Raw genomic sequence first — 20,920 nt, forward strand, 5'->3', positions numbered from 1 at the left:
ACCCACTCTATCCCAAACTTCATTCAATTTCATTTAAAGATAGATAGGCATGGCTTTTCTCCCAGTTCTACACTGAGTTGTATCTGACAATAGGAAATAAACCTTCAATGTACCCTTCACTGTTAAAGAAGCGGAGGTCTTCTGATCGCCAAACGCACAACTGTAATCTCCAGCATCAGACAGTTCCAAACTGTGAATGACAAGCTGAGCAACAACACCTTCCAGCTTCATTTCATATTTGGCACTTGGCTTGAGGGCTTCATTGCCCTTCTTCCACTCCACTGGAGCTGCCGTCTTGGTCAGCTCACACTGCAGAGTAGCAGCTCCACCTTCGGTGGCTTCCAGGTTCCTCAACTCTATTTTGAAACGTGGAGGTAGAGCTGAAGATCACAAAAATCATGTTAAACTTGGCAAGGTCATCAGAACTGGAGGATTCTAGGAAATTCCTTGGCATTTGCGAATAGTTAATAAGCTGACAAATAAAGGAATTGGCCTCCAGTTTTGCCTCTAGGCCAGTGGTCCCCAATTCAGACTTTCAGATATTTTGCACTTTAGCTCCCAGAAAGGCTCAGTAGTGGCCAAGCTGCCTGGGATTTCAGTGAGTTGAAGTTCAAAAATAGCTGAGGAATCAAAGATTGAGAGCCACTTCTCTAGGCTGGTTCCCTATTCATTGAACTTATCATTTATGTATAGTTGGAACTGGTAATTCAGTTAGTACTGGCTATAAAACATGGGGTTCCGGTATAACATGCACAGGGCTGTTGAATGGCTGTATATTCTACACAAATTCCCTGATATGATTTACCAACCAGATGGATTTTCACTATATCCAGAGTTGAGTGAGTTCTAACAAAAAGGGAAAGCTGAAGTAATACTGAAGACAAAAACTGGAAGAAAGTGCATATAGGACAGTAGCATGTTGTCCTAAATATACCATTCTTGAGTAGAACTATATCAGGTTAGAGGACTTAACGTATTCAGCAGTAAACCCATCCTGTTTTTCCAATAACGTTCATAAAGTTACTGTCTGGGTCTTCGATTGTATGTTTGAGGTTCTGCCTTTGGTGGAAAAAGGTCTTATAAATAAACATTGTTTTTGCTGTTGTTCACAGCCTAATTCATTTAGACAAAGATCAGTACCACTTCACGTTTTTCAACAACAAAAGTTACAGTTAACTCTCTCCCACCAGGAACCCCAAAACTTGCATCCCCCCGCTTCCATTTCATTCGTTCATTCATTCTCTCTTTTCTTCTACTATTCCTTTATCTCAGATGCAGCAAACCAAATCCTCCTCTGTTGGCTATACTAAGAAAGACTGCTAAGAGCTATAGGCCAAAATCATTTGGAGGGCCATAGTTGTTTTACACTCAGGCTCTGGAAGAAAAACAGTACAGCATATCACACAACCCACTTCAGCCCCTTGGTGTGTAGACCACCCACAACTTGCTTGGTTACTCTACATTTTACAATCTAAAACCCATGTGGGGTTATGTGTACCTGATGGACCCATGAGCACTGCCTTTGTCCCAGGGTCAAATCTGTGACGGCAATAAAAAATCAGGAAATAAATTCACCTCCCTCTTTCCATATACACATAAAAGCATGCATGCACAGTGTATATGTGCTCCAGTGTGAAAAACATCTATTTCAACTACTGTTCTAAGCAGATCTTCCAAACTGTACAGGCACCAAGCTGCAGTAGGACCAAGAAAAGATTTTTGCCTCTGTAAGGAACATTCATGTGCAGCTATGGGAGAAGGCCAGAATCTGAGTATTTCATCTTGCATATATAGATGTTATTACTATATGCACGTGCCACATATAATGGCTGAAACATGTCAACGAGAGAGAAATGCCCCAAGACATCCTTTTTGGGGGGCATAGGATCTCAGCAGTGACTCAGTCACTTTCAAATATTACATACCCATTACAGTCTATCTATTTACATCATCCAGAGGGAAAACAGCAGAGGATTCTAGAAATAGAAACAGGAGACTTACCACTGTGAACAGAAATCCCATCTAGGATGCTTATCAAGTGGCCTGGGAATTTAGATATAAAGCGATTATTCCAAAACACTGGCAACATGACACTCTTTTAGATGTATAATATTTACCATGAACGGTTAGAGATGCCGACGTCTTTTGATCACCGCAAATACAGGAGTAGTCTCCAGCATCTTGCTCGGTGATATTGTGGATCATCAGCTCAGCCACATTATCCTTCTGCTTGATTTTATATTTGTCACTTGGCTTGAGCATTTGATCTCCCTTTCTCCATTCCACTGGAGCAGCCTTGCTTAGTTCACAGTGGAGCGTGGCCGTCTCGCCTTCAGTCATTGCTTTGCTTTTGAGCTCTTCTTGGAAATGTGCCGGCAAAGCTGAAGGGTGTAATATTGACAAAGAGCGTGTCATGCCCAAAGTGTCACACACTGGAGGCTGTTCCACCAAGGACAGCGCACATGGAAGGCCCACTGTAATCAAAGGGGACTTTTGAGAGACCCATACTTTGCTGGCTAGTTTCCTTGGCTTCTTTTGCCCAATAACACAATGACAAGCAAAATATTTAAAATACTTTCATAAGTCATAAGACTTTCATTTAAAAAGTCATTGGCTTCAGAATTTTAGAAGGTGACATTTTAGGTGCAAATGTCACATTTTACATTTCCAAAATAAACTTAAAGCCACAACTGTCAAGAGGAAATGTTGGCCGTTTCTCACTTTTCAGCAACAAATTGGATGGAAAATAAAATTTTACCCCTTATTAATTAGTTAATTGTCATTAATTAATTGCACTTTCTTTTCGTTCACAGCACAACTCTCACAGACAGATTAGACGCACATATTTCTCAAGACAAATAATTTGATGGTGGCAGGGATACACATTGCGTGGGGGCAGTTTTGATTCCTGTATTGCACCCCCCCCCCCCTTCCAGGGCTGGAACAATACTGAAAATAAAGCTAAAGCAATACAGTACTGGAAGTTACTTTCTAATTTTTTTAGCTTCATTTTCAGCTAATTTTCAATCGCTCCTCATAGTGAAACTGGGGAAATTTTGGAGAATGCAGATGGAAAAAAAATACGTCCCCCAGTGTTACAAATTTTACGTTCAACAACTTTAAATGTCAACATCTCCACAAACAAAATACACCACAACACAAAAACAAATGAAGCATAAATATCGACACAAATGAAACATACAATATGAGAAACAAATGCTGACAGCAAATGGGGGTGAAATGTCTCCCCCCCCCCCCCCAATGCAGAAAACTAAGGGAAAACGAGCTCTCGAAAGAATTTTTCTTTTAAGGATAGAGAAGGTTGAAATAAGCAATTATCCCATAAAGCAGAATTGGAGATGACTATCCCAGAAACAGAACAGTCTTAAAGAAATGACTACCCAATTGGTTGGGGAAAGTAGAGCCGAACAGGCTTCCATCCCAAAGTTAAGCACACTTAAAAGTGAGGTTTTCTGACATTAAAGGAAATGTCTTCTAAGTAACAGGAATAAGTAGTAGGTGGTCACACTGTAGTAAAGTCCAGCTGTGACTGACAGGTTCTGCAGATTTCCTTGAATTTTATATGTCGGATAAGTAACCCAATATGCCATGTGAGCCATTTTCACCCAACTGAGGCAGAATAATCCTGAACATAGTACTCAGAAGTAAGCCTCAAAGAATGCAGTCAATCGTAGTTCCTATAAGAACTGCAGTATACAAATGTAGAAACCAACCCAAAAATGTCAGCAAAAATTGCTCAGTCTCTCATAAGTAAGATAAACTGTGGTCACTGACTTTTTCCAACTCGAATATAAGTTGGGAATGAACAACAATTTGTTGACCCTTGCATAGATTTTTCTGAAACTGGCCATTTCCTTGCCAGTTGTAAAAGATTATTATTAGATTGGAAGGTTAGTGTTGTGTACTGTAGATAGGTAGATGTGAACAATTCAGGTTTTTAATTCAATGTGACCAAAAGATTGCCATGTTAGTATGAAAACTATCATTGATCGTTTGAACTTGGATTTCAATAGACTTATGGAAGTACCGAGTAAAGCTCTAAATATATATTTATTCCGAGGAATGCCTCATTTCAGGAATGAAAGCTCTGCAACTCACTGTGGGTTTTTGTTTTGTTTTGTTCCAAAACCCTTTTTTAAAAAGAGATAGGATGTGAGAGAAAATGTTGTTTCAAAAAAGAACATCACTATTTCCATTCAAGAGAAGTAACAGGACCAGTCTATTCTGACTGGCCAGACTTCACTTGGAATATTATACCTATTTCTGGGTACCACCAATTATGCTGTTAGAATGTGTCCAGAGAAAGTGATAGGAGGGAGCTGGACATGTTTAGCCTAGAGAAAAGAAAACTAAAAGGTGATATGATGCGATCTACAGATATATGAAGGACTATCATTTAGAAGATGGAATGAGTTTGCTTCTGCTGCTTCGGGGAGCACAACCTAAAGCAATGCATTTCAATTACAAGACAAGATATTCCAACAAAACATTGTGAAGAACTTTCTGATGGCAAGAGCTAGTTGACCAAGAATGGAGATGGACTTTCCTTCATTGGAGGTTTTTAAACAGCAGTTGGTTGGCCACCACTCTGGGAAGCTTTAGCAATGGATGTCCTGATTTGGCATAGGGAGGTTGACAAGACAATCTTTAGGGTAACTTCCAATTCTACAGTTCCCTGGCTCTACAAAAAAATATGTACAGTGCAGGAAAGGCCAAGAAAAAAGCACAGATATTAGAGGAGAGAAAAGGATAGATTATCCTGCAGAAGGAATATGACCTTCTGGACTAGGTGATAGTCAAGAACATGAAGGCATATGAAAGAGGAAAGATCTCTACTCAGATTTAAAATTATATGAATTATCAAGTTACATTATCAGAAAAAGGTTCCAAGTTGTAATGCATTGTTTTTTGTGGGTTTTTGGGGCTCTGTGGCCATGTTTTAGAAGAGTTTCCTCCTGCTGTTTCACCAGCATCTGTGGCATCTGGCATCTTCAGAGAATGATGTATTACTTCTGACATTGGAATATTTTTAAGAAGTGTCAAATCACACTTCTATGAAAGATAGTTTCAGAGGGCAGAAAGCTGAATCCAGTGGCTCTGATATATAACAAGGACATCGTATCTTCTTATGCCAGAGTCTGTACCAGGAACAGTCAGTGTATATGACGAAAAGAAATATGATTTTGTCGTCTGCTATCATGCACCGCTGTAGTTCTGTAGAATTACATAGATGTTATTCCGGTGCTTACAGTAGATAATGTAAGCGCAAACATTTGGGATTTTAAGTGTATTTTTTTTAAATGGCCGTAACATTTAGGATGACTTTATGACATTTTCTGACACTGGAGACAAACACAGCATAATATGCTTTACCACATGAGCAACCAGGTAACAGATCAAAGCCAGCCAAGCAATACAACAATGAACTGAGACAACACAAAACCAGGAATTTCCACAGAGAAGGCAATGCTGAAACATCACCAGCGTAACGTGGAACATTTCATTACCATGAATGGTCAAGGTGGCTGTTGTCTTTTGGTCACCACAAAGACAGGCATAGTCTCCTGTATCCGCCACCTGCAGATCTCGAATCAGAAGTTCGGCTGCAGCGCCTTCTTGCCTCATTCGGTATTTGTCACTTGACTTGAGGGTTTTGGGTCCCTTCTTCCATTCCACTTCAGCACCAGCTTTGGTCATTTCACAATGCAGGGTGGCTGTAGTGCCTTCTACAGCTTCCCTGTTCTTCAACCCTTCTTTGAATAGTACTGGCAGGGCTGAGAAGACGGTAATAAGGAGAGAGTGTAAAAGTAAGCGTGGGAAGAAAAGAAACTGAGTGCATGCAACCTCTGAATCTCCATCACTCCGAGCAGCAAAATGCATCACCCCTTGGAGAAAAACTGGTTGTCCGAACATCTCTAGAATACTCTTTTCAATGGAAGAGGATTTGTGCAATTTAAAAAGGTATGTGGCCCTGGATAAATGGAAACCATTTGAGATGATACTTGAGAAAATGATGTCTCAGCTATCTAAGGAGTACTTTGAAAACCCTCCTGAGGTTACTGTTCATGCAGAGTCAAACACCATAACAGCAGACCTACCCAAAAGAATATCCTAACCAAGAATAATAATAAAACCTTTATCACTGGAATTGTATTTGAAGTCATAAATTCGATGGATTTTTCTGACAGTGAACTTAGCCTTTGTTTTGCTTTATCTATCTGAATGGAATATGTCATACGTTACAAACACCACTATTATCATCTCAACAGCCCTCTCATTAAAAATGAAGTCACTACAGATCTAAACCTAAGGAAAGGCTTCCCTCTAAAATCTTGGTCCTTTTATAACAAAGAGTGCAAAGAGGCAAATCCCCAAAACTGGGAAAGGCGTGGAGATCTGACCAAAGCAATGGAGTGAGCAGTAGAAAAAAAAGGGTTTTTTGGGAGAATAGTTTACCCTTGACTTCTAAAGATGCTGTGGTCTGCTGCCCTCCACACACACAACTGTAACTTCCTGAATCGGTGAGTTCCAGGCCTTGGATGACTAATTCAGCCATAGCACCTTCTTGTCTCATTTTGTATTTGCTGCCTGGCTTCAAAGTTTTGAGACCTTTCTTCCATTCTACATTGGCAGAGGCTTTGTTCAGCTCACACCGCAAAGTGATGTCTTTCCCTTCTGTAGCTTCTTGGTCCATCAAGGTTTTGGTGAAAAGCACCGGCAGGACTGCAGAATGAAGGCAACATGGGACATGCACCCATCAGAGATGAGACAGTCAGGATCATGTACTAATCAGAAGCATGCTCTCAGCATGGAAACACAGATTTACATGGGCTTTCATTTGTTACAGCATTTAAAATGTCTCAGGGGCTACCATTTTGTCAGGCTGCAAAGTTATGGAACAGTGTGAAGTTGAAGGCTTTCATGGCCAGCATCCATAGTTTTTTGTGGGTTTTTCCAGGCAAGCATTCTCTGAAGATGCCAGCCACAGATGCTGGTGAAACGTCAGGAAGAAAATCTTCTAGAACATGGTCACACAGCCCAAAAAACCCACAAAAAATTATGGGACAGCCTTAAAAAAATTAATATTTGGAGCCTTGACCAAATAGATCTCCCTAACTTTGCTAGGTTTGTTAAATGTTAGAACACTTTCTGCATTTCAATAGACTGCATTTCAATAAGGCTTCATGTGACTGTTTGAGTCTAGCTAATTGGCAGATCTGGAGATATACCTTTCGTAGGAATTCTTACTGATGAATTTTTAACCATCCATCCAGCCTTTATGGTGATCACATATTATGCCTGCCATAATTTTGCAACTTCTTTGGCATCATTTTCATTTGCTTCATAGTTTACATCCTTTGTTTCATACTTCTAGGTTTTGGCTTCAAGTTTGCTATTGACTTGTTTATGAGCTCTACTTAAACACAAGTATATACAGTATACCTCACTCTTGTACTAAAGTAGGAATCATGAGGTCTTTCAGATGTGGCTGGACTGCATTTGCCAGCATTCGTGCTTACAGGAACTTGCAATTCACTGATATCTAGAAGGCTCAAAATTTCCATGCCTGCATCTAAAATAAGCATAGTTGCATTCTACTTAATCATAGTTGTCCCTTTTCTCAAATATGATATGCAGGAGGCTTGGTGTGCTAAATGGAGGATGGGAAGAAAGGAAGGAATCTTTCATCCCCCTGCCCAACTTCATATGCCAAATTGCAGAGAAGGCCTTCCTTCCCTGACTCTTGCTAATGGATAATCTCACCAAAACAGAACTGAATTAAAAATCCAGGGAATCTTTCTCAGCAAATCAAAATATCACAGAGACCTTATGGTGCCTTCCCAAGATTTACGTATGAGCCTGTACATTTGTAACATATGTGATGAAAATATTTGCCAAGGTCTGTTCTAAGGAGAAATTTCCAGAAGCCCATAAAGGGATAGTTAAGAGGGGGAGAACAGGAATGTCAGAATTGCAATAATGCATTACAGGGAAGGGATCAGAAAGTGTAGCTTTGGAATTAATTTCAAAAGAAAGGTTGTAAGAGGTATGCAGTGTGTGTGTGTGTATGTGTGTGTGTGAGAGAGAGAGAGAGAGAGAGCTTCTTCTTTTTTTACCATTCACTGTCAAGCTAGCCGTCGTCTTCTGGCTTCCACATGTGCAAGAGTAGTCTCCGGCATCGGCCACATCCAAGTCATGGATCACCAGCTCAGCATAGGGACCATCCTGTCTTATTTTGTATTTGCCACCCGCTTTGAGTGCCTTTGGCCCCTTCCGCCACTCCACCGGGGCAGCCTTGCTCAGCCTGCAGTGCAGCATAACCGTCTCTCCCTCCGTAACCTCTTTGCTTTTTAGTTCTTCTTGAAAAAATACAGGCAGTGCTAAAGAATGCAATATGGACAGAGAGAAAGGGTCACCTTTTTGGAGGACTTCATGGTATGATGGACTACAGAGTAGGGAAGCTCCATGTTACCGGAAAGCATATGGCGACAAAAAAATAAAAGGTAAAAAATAAACTATTACAAGATCTGTTGTGTAAATTGCTCCTAGAATAAAAAGCAGCTGTGGCACTGAATAGAAGAATCTGCACTCTTTCTCAAAGAAGTAGTAGTCTGGCATCTTGTATATCTGCATTGTTTTGTGTATCAAGATAAATGAGAACTAACTACTGAGAAGCGAGTCATTTTACTTGCTTCTTAGTAGCAAGCGGCCCCGTGATGGAGCAAAATCACTTAACAGTGTGATATAAAGCTTGTGCATTAACAATTTTTTTATTTTTTTACTGTGCACACAAACTTTATTACCATTCACTTTCAATGCCGCCGTGCTTTTCTGATCTCCGCACACACAAGTATAACTCCCAGCGTCCGTCAGTTCCAGATCTTGGACAGTTAGCTCAGCAAAGCGGCCTTCTAGCCTCATGCGGTACTTGTCACTTGGTTCCAGCACTTGCTGATCCTTCATCCACTCAACAGAGTCGACTGCCTTGGTCAGTTCACAGTGCAGAGTGGCTGTCCCACTCTCAGTTGCTTCCTCGTTCTTTAATTGGGTTTTGAATTGTGCTGCCAAAGCTGAAGAGTACAGATCAAACAGAGACGGCATCAACAGCCACAAGCAACAGTGAGCTCCATCACCACCCCACTTTATTCTCTCGCTGAACTGTGTACTGCAACACTCAGTTGTGGGGAGATCTTACTCATGGCATGCTTTCAATAGAATAGTAACACATACATTTCTAACTTTGGAAGACCAACTTCAAAATGAATTTCTCACTAGAAGCTAAGGGATCCCCATTTTTAAAATGACAACCCACTCAGCACTCAAACCTTTCTTAATAGGGAACTACAGAATATGTCCCCCTTTAGTATGCCTACAGTTTGCTGGAAGGAGTGAACAAATCATGCAAGCATGAAATCGGTGAAGAGTAAAGCTTGGTGCATGTGTCAATATGATAGAGAAGGTCAAGAGAAAGAAAAGGTAGAAGGTGCACTTCAGCTTTCTAAAGAAATAAATAAAACAGTGAAGGAAGCATGCCAAAAGATTAGTGGTGTAGAATTTTTACCCTTCACTGTTAAGACCGCTGTTGTCCTTTGGTCTCCAGAGGCGCAGGTGTAATCTCCAGCATCTTTCAGGTCTACATCATGGATTGTCAATTCAACAACCGGTCCTTCCTTCTTCATTCTGTATTTGCTGCTGGGCCTCAAGCCTTTATTCCCTTTCATCCACTCCACTGGAGCAGGCTTACTGAGCTCGCAATGGAGAGTCACTACTCCACCTTGTGTGGCTTCCATGTTCTTTAGTACTTCTTTGAAACGGACAGGCATTGCTGAAGGATGAAGGATTTCTTTTACATATATGAGCATCACTTACCAGTATTAGCATCTGACTCCATTATAGGAGGCCAAAAATCATACAGCCATTTCATGCACAGTTTCTGCACTTCATTCCACCTTCCTCAACTTTGTAGCTCTTGGACATTTATATTTCTTCCTATTTTTTCATCCAGTTTTCCTTCTCTTCTCCCCTCTGGCTCTGTCCCCTTCCTCTCATGCTTCTGGACCACTTCATTTCCAAACCTGCTTCCTTAGCCTCTACTGAAACTTCAACCTTTCCTATCTTTCTCTAAATGCTGAACAATTCAGAAAATGACACCTCAATGTCTGCCTGACCGTCACAATGGGCAGCTGACAAGGCCCTATTGTTACAATAACGCTACTGTTTAATGCAAGACAATATAGACTTTTTTATGAGCTATAAACTGAAGGAACACTAATGTCCTCTTGACTATCATGACCTTAAAACAAGAAGATAAGGATATAGCAATGTAGGCTGACGCTATAAGGGAGAAAAATTCAACTGTGTTTCTAAAACTATTTAGTCTGTAGGGTTGTTATATCACATGATGGATGCTAAACCTTGACAAACTGAAACGTGAAGGAGATGTATGCAAAAATAGAGAAGGGGGAAGAGACAATGAGATGAACATGTCCCTAGTTACCCTACCGTGGATTTTGACCTGAGCTATGCTCTGCTGATCTCCAGCGTCACAGGAGTATCTCCCGGCATCTTCTGCCTCTGCATTGTGGATGACCAGTTCTGCTACACAACCATCTTTCTTCATCTCATACTTCTCACTGGCCCGAAGAACAGTTGTCCCTTTTTTCCAGGCCATGGGGACATTGGGTGCAGCAAGCACACAGCGGAGAGCTACATCCTCCCCCTCTTCTTTTTCTGCATCTTTAAGCTCTTCTTTGAAAATGAGTGGTGCAGCTAAAACGAACAACCAGGAGGAGAGGAAAGGAGGAAAGGTAAATGTTGGAGTAGACCATGCAGAGAGGAATGCAGCAGGGAACTCTTCATAGAGAGGGAGAGACTAATAAACTCAAGTCTCAATGAGACTGTTCACAAAGCCTGCATATCAGAGAGAAGGCCATAATCCTTCTCCCTGGCATTTAGCATTCTATGTGTACAAAACATAGGATCATTCCATCATGTGAATCACCGCCACAGACTGAAGGGATATGTACAGTCCAGACCACCTCAGAAAGACTAGCCTAGGTTTCTGAATTAATTGGAATAAGATCTCATCCTGGGAGCCAGCAATAGATTACAATGAGTGCACAGTTTCCTGTGGTGTGAGTCCTACAAGCTTGCATTACCCTACCAAGGCTTGGTCCTTGAACCAATATATCACACAGTTTTGACCAAGTCTCTTTAATTACTGTTGGGAAGTAATAACTTGCTAATAGTTGTGCAACCTCACACTTAACAGCGCTACGAGATAGAAAACAAGAGAGAAGCAGGTTACAAAACGCATTCTGTGTACATCTAGTTTGCTACTGGATGGCCATCTGTCAGGGATGCTTTGATTTGTGAGTTCCTGCGTGGCAGAATGGGGTTAGACTGGATGGCCCTTGGAGTCTCTTCCAGCTCTATGATTCTATACTGCAGTGGGCAAAATAGCATGCATACTGTTTCTACAAAATGTTGACTATCAAATGATAGCAATAGAGCTCTTGGCTCTTCCTACCCGTCATTTCCACATGAGCAGATGTCTTGAGTTCACCAATGCTGCAGGTATATTCCCCAGCATCTGTCATCTTTGCATCCCGGATGACCAGCTCTGCCACGGTGCCTCGCTGTTTGAACTCATACTTATCGCTTGCTTGCAGGACTTCATTGCCCTTCATCCACTGAACTGGTAGGTCTGGTTTGTTAAGCTCACAGCTCAAGCGGACCTTGCTTCCTTCCTTAGCTTCCCTGTTTTGCAGTTCTTGTTGAAAAAGAACCGGCAGGGCTAAAATGCAGAATTAAAGATCATGAACATAAAATGGGAGTGAAAACCATGCATATATGAGTTGTTGGTTTCCCGGTAGGAATTTGAAAGTTTGAAAGGGGAAATCCAGAGGCCAAAAAAAAGAAATGAGAATTAGCAGCTATTCTACTATTTACTGACAACTTGCAAGGAAAGAAATCCTGAAGACTCCCAGTCTGCAATTACAATGCTTTTAAAGAAAATAAAAGGAAAAAATATTGATTGATTGATTGATTGATTGATTGATCATTTATATTCTGCCTTTCTCTCTAAATGGGATCCAAGGAGGCCTGGGATCATGAGGTTCATCCAAACTTTGAGGCTCATGAAGACCAAACTGTGTAACATGTAATTAACATATGCACATATAACATATAATTCCTGCATATAATAACAACAACACATAAAATTGATTTTCTCACACATAGTAGACAACATATAACATATAATTCCCGCATATAATAATAACACGTAAAATTGATTTTCTCACACATAGTAGAAAACACATTAACAAAAAACACATTGACACAGCTAGGTGTTCATAGACTTCAATAAACCAAAGACAAATAGACGTTGCGATAACAGACAACAGCAAATACAGAAATATCCAGAGACAGAGACACCGTACGCAGTTTTTTGCTGAAGGTAGTTTTCTAAGCTGCCACCTACTATACAGCTGCATTTCATCTTGATCAATTGAAGAAGGCAGAAGCCAAAGTGTTTTGCTCTTGATATGCTGTTGGTGTGCTTTTTAACACACACACACACACAGTGTATGTGTGTGTGAGAGAGGTACAAGCACACTAAGTAGGTTGAAATATGCAATACAGTGGAACCTCGCCATAAGCGGAGGATCCGTTCCGGATCCTGCCGCGTATGGCGATTTCCACCTATGCTCGAGCCCCATTGTAAACAATGGGGCTCGTGCACAGCGGCATGGAGGTGCGCGGGGCGCAACGGGCGCGCGTGCCCATTCAACTGAATGGGATGCGCCGCCCCTTCCACCCCGCGCGCGCCGCTCTTCCGCCCCGTGCGCGCCCAGCGGCTTGAGCGTGTACGCTCAAAGCCGCTTTAAAAAAGTCCGCATATGCGGAGGCCCCACTGTACAATAAAAGCTGGAGACAAATATATTGTACAGTAATATTCTCTGAGTAATTCAGTCTGTAAGGAAAGAAACTGTGTAAGAAACGTTGCTGACCGCACTGTCAATTTTTGGAAGGGTTAGCAAACATTAAAACAGCGTATCTTGAACTGATCCAGATGTGATGGCTTTTGGGGAATTTCCTATTGGTATGGCAGGTAATCTTACCAAAGCCCTGGTTAATCTCTGGAACAGAGAAATGGCTGAGTTACTTCCTTACTTAAGGTGGAGAGTTTTCTGAAGTTTCTCTCTTTCATTTATAAAAACAAATATAAGATTTGTTGCTTGGTGATGGTTTCTCATCATACTTCCAGCTCCCTTCTAGGCCAAGGTATCACTAGAGCACCCTGAACATACTGATCCTCTTTGATTTCCAAGTAGGGTTAGCATTTGAATGGGGAACCAGCAGGGAATCTCAGGGCTCTCCAGATAGGACTAGAAAAAACATCCTGCCTAAAACCCTGGAGCTCCACTGCCTTTCTGAGATAACAATACTGCCCTAGATGGACCAACGGTCTGATTCAATACAAGACAACTTCATTTGTTCATGTGCAAGGTAACTGAGGAGAACATCTTCTGAAGCTGGCTTGATCTCCAAGCCAAAGGACAATTTTCTTTCCTGCTACTCCACACTTAATTCTTGCCAGTTGACTCCTGAACAGAAAACACCATCTTCTTTCTTTCTTTAGTCGAGATTTTTGGGTCTATTCCACCATCATTCCTTAGTCTGGAAAGTTATATTTCAGAACACAGTCTTTACAGCATGGACCCATCTATATCTACTCTTCCATTACTCTCTTGCTCCATTTCTAAGCTTGGAAACCTTGTGCAACTTCACTGGGAGAAAAACTCTTCAAGGGTTCATTCCCGCTATAATTTAAAGCAAATCGCTGATCGGTTTATATGATCGTTGTTCCCAATTGAAACTGGTTCCGATCCTATTTTGATCGATTTCTGTCATGATAAAACGAGGCAAACACCAAACAAAAACAAAAACGGTTTTTCCAGACACTTGTTTCCTAGCAGTTCTTTTGTAAATCCACCATTCCCCTGAGTGCTTCCTTTGCGCTTGTGGCGTGACCTACATGCACATGACTTTTTGGGAAAATAAAACTGATTGAAGATTTGATTCATTGGTTTTGCAACTTCTTGCCTCACTGATTGCAAGTAGTTGCAAAACCAATTAATTGAATCTATCAATTTATTATATATATAGTTCCTAATTTTTAGATTGTAAGCCCGAGGGCAGGGAACCGTCTAACTAAAAAGATTGCATGTACAGCGCTGTGTAAATTTACAGCGCTTCATAAATAAAGGTTAATAATAATTAATAATAATAATAATAATAATAATAATAATAAGCCAGGCTGCCCAGACTACCGCTTACTTCACTGATGACGCACAGATGATTGACATGCATTTTGAAGCAGCGCAAACTAGTGAGGACGACAAGTGTGCCAAAAAAGAAGTGATTACAAGGGGATAATAAAAAGATCCTGTTTCATAGTGGGAATGACGGACCTTTTGGAATTGATTACCAACATGGAACGAAGGTGAATCAAAAATTGGTTTAAAGTATATATGGGAATGAGCCCCAAGTAAATAAAACTAGGTATGTAACATAAGTCACCAGGGAGGTATAAGAAGAATATCTCTCTTTCAACAAGAGATGGCTGGGTGACTTCTTGTGACCTCAGAGAATATGACTTAACCTGCCACTGCTGGCACCAGATGATCTACTAAGAAATACATGTGAATAGTTGTCCCATATCACTACAGAGTGTGCTGGATTTTCCTGCAAAATCCAGGGCAAAAGGTGAGGTTTTAATATCTGATTTAGGCAGGGATAGAGCGGATTCAGTGCAGAACAGGCCTTACCTTGTGAAGACAGCCTGCACTCAAATGGCGGATTTGGCCCTGCCATCATTTACACAGGTCAAGGTGAGGAAGGGGAAAACTAGAGTAACTGGCCCATGCAGACATGCCCAAAGTAAATAATCTTTTGGTTGGCATTTCGATTTAGAATCACCAAACTCCTAGCTGGGAATAAATCCCACCAAACCCACTGGCAAATATATTTCCCCCAAAAGCAAATAAACATTACTATATTGGATTGTAGAGATTCGCCACTTGAACATAGCAGACTTTTAAGATTATGCTCCATGCCTTTTGGTACTGGCCTAGAAGTAGAAAACAGACACAAGCATACATGAACACATAAGATGGACACAAGAAGTTTCAGTTGTTAGTTCGATTCATACAGAACTTCATGTGCAAATGTGTGTCTGAATGGAGGCACAAGTCTGTAGTATAGAGGAAGAGGCTTTAGATACATTGATAAGCTTATCAGTAAATTAATTAATTAAAGTAAAAATCATTTATCATAATAAATCATTGCATTGCTCCTCATATGTCAAAATAGGACTCATCATGGAGACACTTCATTAAACTAGACAAGATATTGTCACCATTTGTGGTGACTTGTGCTTTTTGTTATTGTAATGACTGGGCCTCCTGTCATTGGGAGACTTCTGCCAGGTAATAAGAGTAAGCTGGGAGGGAGGCACATGCAAATAAGTTATGACATCACAGCTGACGGAAGGCTCACTTGACCAATCAGTGAGCAGGAGTGAGAGTCTTCCGGAAGCTTCTAAGAGAAAATGCCTCTGAGACCAAGTGACAGTTAGAGAGTGGCAGTTGGAGAGAGAGGCAGAGAGAGAGTTTTCAGCAGTTAGTGGTTTCTACAGTGGGAATTCGGGGTGGGAATGTCTCCCTCGAGTTAGTCTTACGGGTTAGGAAAACTATAGTGTTGTGCCTACAGCAAGAAGGCCTAATTCAGGCAGATAGTCTATGCTAAGCTAAGACCTGTAACTATATTTCAAATCCATCAAGGCCAGCATAGTGCATCAATATATCAGTTAGGTGAGAATGTGTCAGATTAGCACGTCTAGGCCAGCGGTTCCCAACCTTTGTTGGGCTGCATCCCCCCTTGTGGCTGGAAGTCCCGCCCGGCGGCCCCTGATTGGTTGGGAGGCCAGGAAGGGGCGGGGGCCGGCAGCTCCAGCCCCACGTGATGGCGGCGGCCACATGGGGGAGGAGGAGAAGGAGGAGGCGGCAGCCCCAGCCCCGCGCAATGGCAGCAGTGGTGGCGGCCGCATGGAGGAGGAGGGGAGGAAGTGGTGGCAGTCCCAGCCCCACACAATGGCACTGGTGGTGGTGGTGGTGGTGGCCATGTGGAAGAGGGGAGGAGACGGCAGGCCAGAGTAGACCTGGCCGCTTGGAGGAGGAGGAGGAGGAGGAGGGGCGAGTCTTAACCTGGTGACCACTGAGAAAGGGTTGATCGACCCCTGAAAGGTCACGACCCCCAGGTTGGGAACCCCTGGTTTAGGCCTTATTTGTTATTTTTCTGGTTGCTTACATGAAATGAATACTTTTAGAATTACATATATTGTACCTGCATGGCCCTTATGATCTTGCATGATTTATACAATGGGCCCTCTCCTTATGCGGGGGATCCGTTCCAGACCCCCCCCCCCCCCACGTAAGGGAAAATCCACCTATGCTTGAGACCCATAGGAAATAATGGGGCTCCTGCATGTGGCGGAGCACCATTGTTTCCCTCCCCAAGCGGCTTCCGCATAAGCTTATCTTTTTGTTCTGTTTTGTTTAATTATAATAAATACTTAAAAGTATCTGCTACTTCAACACTCCTTGGTTGATGCTTGAGAAGATTAGCAAGAAGTAGAAACAAAAGTCTTTAACAAGTCCCAGTGTGTGTTAAGGGAAAGCCAGTACAAATTCACTGGGTGGTGGCAGCATGATTCGAGGATCTCCAGGGATCATCTTCAACTCCAAAAGAGTAGGAACATAGACCAGGAGACTCAGGGAGAAGCTAAGGATCTGCTGGGACTAAGGGCCAAGGCAGACCTGCTGTTTGGCTGCTTAGACCACAGGGGGATCATCACAGTTGCACACGTCCCATTTGATAACAAGCAATAGACACTACATGAATAGAAGTACATCCATGTCCTTACATGCTTATTTGGAGAAATAAATGTTGGAATTGTCCCTCCCCAGCCTACTAACCTGTTCTACTCTACTGAGAGAAACTATATGACATTTCATACCTTGTACAACCAGCTTTGCACTTGACTGGGTATCGCCAATGTCACAAGTATAGATGTCACTGTCATTTTCCACTAAATTATTCACCGTGAGTTGCAGGACATTCCCCTTCTGGCTGATCTCATATTTTTTGCTTGCTTTGAGATCAGTGATTCCTTTCCTCCATATCACAGCTGAAGCTGGCTTCTTGGTTTCGCAAGTAAAAACTGCTTTTTTATTTTCGTCTGTCTTCAGGTCTGAAAGGTCTTTGATGAAGCAATTCCCTGCTTCTAAAGTAAAATGGAATAAAAATCATATTGTTAGGTTAACATTCCCATGAAGTGTAGCAAGATAGATAAGACAGTTCTGGGTAATGGCTCAAAGATAAGCATGATGATGGCTGTACCTTTCTCTGAGGCTTTGCATTTGGCAAGTACCAATTATTTATTTTACTTTTTAAAAATCATATTCTAGATCACCCTTCGCCTGTTTGGATACCCAGATGATGTACAAAGGCATGAGCAAGTTAGCCACGCAGTGTGCTCAAAGACATGTTAGTCTACTTTACTATAAAGACATAGAGGAATCCAGTAGCACCTTTGAGATTAACTGGGGAAAGGGAATTTCTAGCATAAGCTTGCAGATGCAAGATATAACTGTTTATTTATTAATTTAGCTTTGCAAAACAAACAATAATTGCTAGAGCTGCTGCCATACTGCAGAAATAAAGCAGATTGACACTACTTTAACTGTCATAAGTCCTTGTGAATGGTTTGTTGCTGGAGCATTCCTGGATCTTCACTGGATAAGTCTTGGATGACTGCAACAATCAACATTTGTCTGAAAATATTCACTACAATTGCATGATTATGCCGGAAATATGCCTTTTACTCCTGTTTTTCCCCCCCATCTGAAAATCTCCTAACAGAGAGCCTACCCCAGGTTTTAGCCTCTTCTGTGACTTCAGATATCTTACGACTTTAGAAACGTCATTCAAGGTGCTGAACCCACTCCTTCAAATAAGGTCAGCATCCTGATGAAGTCCTTTAACATTTATTTATTTGTTTGTTTACTTTATTTATGTATTGCCTTTCTCCCAGGATGGGACCCAAGGTGGCTTCCAGAACAACAAATTAAAAACAAAACGTTTTAAAATCCATTTAAAATCACCGCATTAAAGCACTATAAAACTGATTTTAAAAATCATGCAAAAATTAAAAACAGATAAAACATACACCTAAAAATACGCTGTCCACAACCTGGAGCAGATTTATTGCCACCATTGAGCTTAGCTCTGGATGGAGTCCAGGAAATTGAACAACACAATCCTCAGTTGCAAGCGGCTAGAAACCACTTCCCTCCTAAACTCTAGACCTTCTCCATCATGCCTGGCCTGTTACTGTGATGGATTTCCTAGTGCCTGACCTAGCTCTGTGTTTGACTTGGCTCTTGGTTCATCCTTGCCTGGTTGCCCCTTGGACTGGTTCTAAATCCCAGATTGTTGCTGGACCCCAACACAAGTCTGTCCTCATTTGATTTACCCGAACAACTGGTAGGACTCTGATCTCTGCTTGCCTTTGGAACTTGCTTTTGGGTTTGCCCAAAATCTGGTCCCTGTTGCCTAGTCCTTTTAGAGTGTCTTGACTTTTCTTCCAGGTTTATTTTGTCTGGAACAGGACCTTTGAGGAGGTGGGGAGGCCAAATAGATTGGCCGAAATCCTTGAACAAAGAATGGAGATTTAACGATTTTGTTGTTTGTTGCAGTGCTTTTGATTACGAATCCCCTTCTAGGAATGGGTAGGAGATATAATTAAAATGCAAGGTAATATCTATGAACTGTAGCCTGGACACTGGCAGAGCTTGAAAATCTACTTTGTCTGGACTAAGGGTGGGTCTACACCAGTCTGTATATGCCAGTCTGCTCCCAGAGTATTCTGGTCCCAAAGCTGGCCTGAATTCCCCCTGTTATATTCACACCCCAGAGCAATGTCAGATAGCAGTCCACATGCATATTCCACTTTGCTGCCTGGCCACAGGTGTGAGTTCATCCCATGGAGGTCTAAAACAAAGTGTCCGGTATTGATCACATGGCTCATGGTGAACTCAGAGGGAGTGATTTGCACCAGCGGCAACTGCACCAGGTGGCATAGCAGGATGCATGTGGAAACAGCCACCCTGCATCACTACATAGTGCTGTAGATTTTTGTTAAAAATCCAGAGCAAAAGGTTTTGTTAAAATCTGATTGAAAAGAGGGACAGTCCAAATTTGGTACAGTGCATGTGAAGACACTCCACACTTGAAATGGAGCTTTGGCCCTGCATTGTATGGACAGGGTGGCATGATGGAGAGGGGAAACCAGGGTAAATGGCCCATGTAGACATGCCCTATGACTCCCAGAATTCCCCAACCAGCATGGCCCCAGAAATAACTATTCCACACTCAGCTCTCCCCAACCATTCTTCTCAGGACACAAACACTCACCTTCCACAGTAAGTGTTGCTTTGGTTTTGGAGATTTCTGTCTCACAGGTGTATTCACCACTGTCCTTGACCATGGCATCATGGATGATCAATATAGCCCGGTTTCCCTCCTGCCGGAGGTCGTACTTCTGGCTCCTCCGAATCTCCTTCCCGTCCTTGCACCACTTAATGTTGCTGTCCCACTTGGACAAGTCGCAGCTCAAGCTAACCTCCTGCCCCACCACTGTGGTCTTGTCCTCCAGCTTCTTGGTAAATTCTGCTGGCTTTTCTGAAAGGAAGCAAAATATTACTTTGGTTGTTTTTTCAAAAATTATCTCTTAAGTTTAGGATTGGTGTTAAATTAGCTGTGAGATAGGTAAATGTCAGCTGCACATTGAGCCTAATAAATGAGCATTTCAGCATTGCTTGATGATTTAATGCAACCCATGGGATGCAGTGACCGAGGATGGCGTCTCTCCTCTCGTGGCCTGTCTGGAGTCGGTAATGGGCTGGATGAGCGAAAACCGACTCAGTCTGAATCCAGAGAAAACGGAGGTACTTATGATAGGTTCCCCTGGTCCAGGAATGGCGGTGGTTCCACCTGTCCTGAACGGGATCACGCTTCCTGTGAAGGACTCCGTGCGCAGTCTGGGGGTGCTTCTTGATTCGTCGCTTCACCTCACATCTCAGGTGAATGCGACGGTCAAGAGCACCTGTTATCAGCTTCGGCTCATTCGCCAGCTGCGCCCATACCTGACCCAGAGAGACCTTGAAACGGTGGTACATGCTCTGGTAACCTCTCGATTGGATTTCTGCAATGCGCTCTACATGGGGCAACCCTTATACCATACCCGGAAGCTACAGATGGTACAGAATATGGCAGCCAGACTGGTCACTGGTACTTCCAGGACCAGTCATATTACACCTATACTTAAAGATCTGCATTGGCTGCCCATCCGCTTCCGGGCACAGTACAGGGTGTTGGTGATAACCTATAAAGCCCTACATGGCTTGGGCCCAGGATACCTGGAGGACCGCCTCTCTCCATACATTCCGCCCCGCACCCTCAGAACATCCGGGCAGCAACTACTGAGGGTTCCAGGGGCTAGACTAGCCTCCACAACGAGGAGGTCATATTCCATCGTCGCCCCGGCCCTCTGGAATACGCTGCCCATAGAGCTCCGCTCGGCCACCTCCCTGGTCCAGTTTAGGAGGGAACTAAAAACCTTCCTATTCCGATCAGCATTCCCCGAATCAAGCGCCAGCTAGTCTTCCCCCCCCTTCGACGGCAATGGCAGCTGGCTGATGGGGTTTTAGTTCTGTTTTAATATGGTTGTATAGTATTTTAACATTTACTGTAATTGTATTTGTATTGTTAT

The 20,920-nt window shown here is 42.4% G+C and overlaps 1 protein-coding gene across 12 annotated transcripts in view; it reads right to left on the bottom strand.

Annotated features, from left to right (window-relative positions):
• Window positions 1-20,920, bottom strand: part of OBSCN (obscurin, cytoskeletal calmodulin and titin-interacting RhoGEF) — a 249,781-nt gene that overhangs the window by 152,395 nt on the left and 76,466 nt on the right. For 7 of the 12 annotated variants that reach the window (XM_089533747.1, XM_089533746.1, XM_089533744.1 and 4 more), the window contains 11 exons: window positions 19,564-19,830; window positions 17,105-17,371; window positions 11,552-11,818; window positions 10,525-10,791; window positions 9,584-9,847; window positions 8,826-9,092; window positions 8,139-8,402; window positions 6,478-6,744; window positions 5,529-5,795; window positions 2,118-2,381; window positions 114-380 (listed from right to left, as the gene is read on the bottom strand). In XM_089533747.1, the coding sequence (XP_089389873.1) occupies window positions 114-380; window positions 2,118-2,381; window positions 5,529-5,795; window positions 6,478-6,744; window positions 8,139-8,402; window positions 8,826-9,092; window positions 9,584-9,847; window positions 10,525-10,791; window positions 11,552-11,818; window positions 17,105-17,371; window positions 19,564-19,830 (2,928 nt within the window). The remainder of the gene's footprint in view (window positions 1-113; window positions 381-2,117; window positions 2,382-5,528; window positions 5,796-6,477; window positions 6,745-8,138; window positions 8,403-8,825; window positions 9,093-9,583; window positions 9,848-10,524; window positions 10,792-11,551; window positions 11,819-17,104; window positions 17,372-19,563; window positions 19,831-20,920) is intronic. The other 5 variants (XM_089533748.1, XM_089533742.1, XM_089533743.1 and 2 more) reach the window with 4 other exon arrangements.

The sequence above is a fragment of the Sceloporus occidentalis genome, unplaced genomic scaffold (genome assembly GCF_023333645.1).
Source record: "Sceloporus occidentalis isolate IW3139 unplaced genomic scaffold, rSceOcc1.0.p SCAF_7, whole genome shotgun sequence".
In the NCBI taxonomy this organism is placed as follows: Eukaryota; Metazoa; Chordata; class Lepidosauria; order Squamata; family Phrynosomatidae; genus Sceloporus; species Sceloporus occidentalis.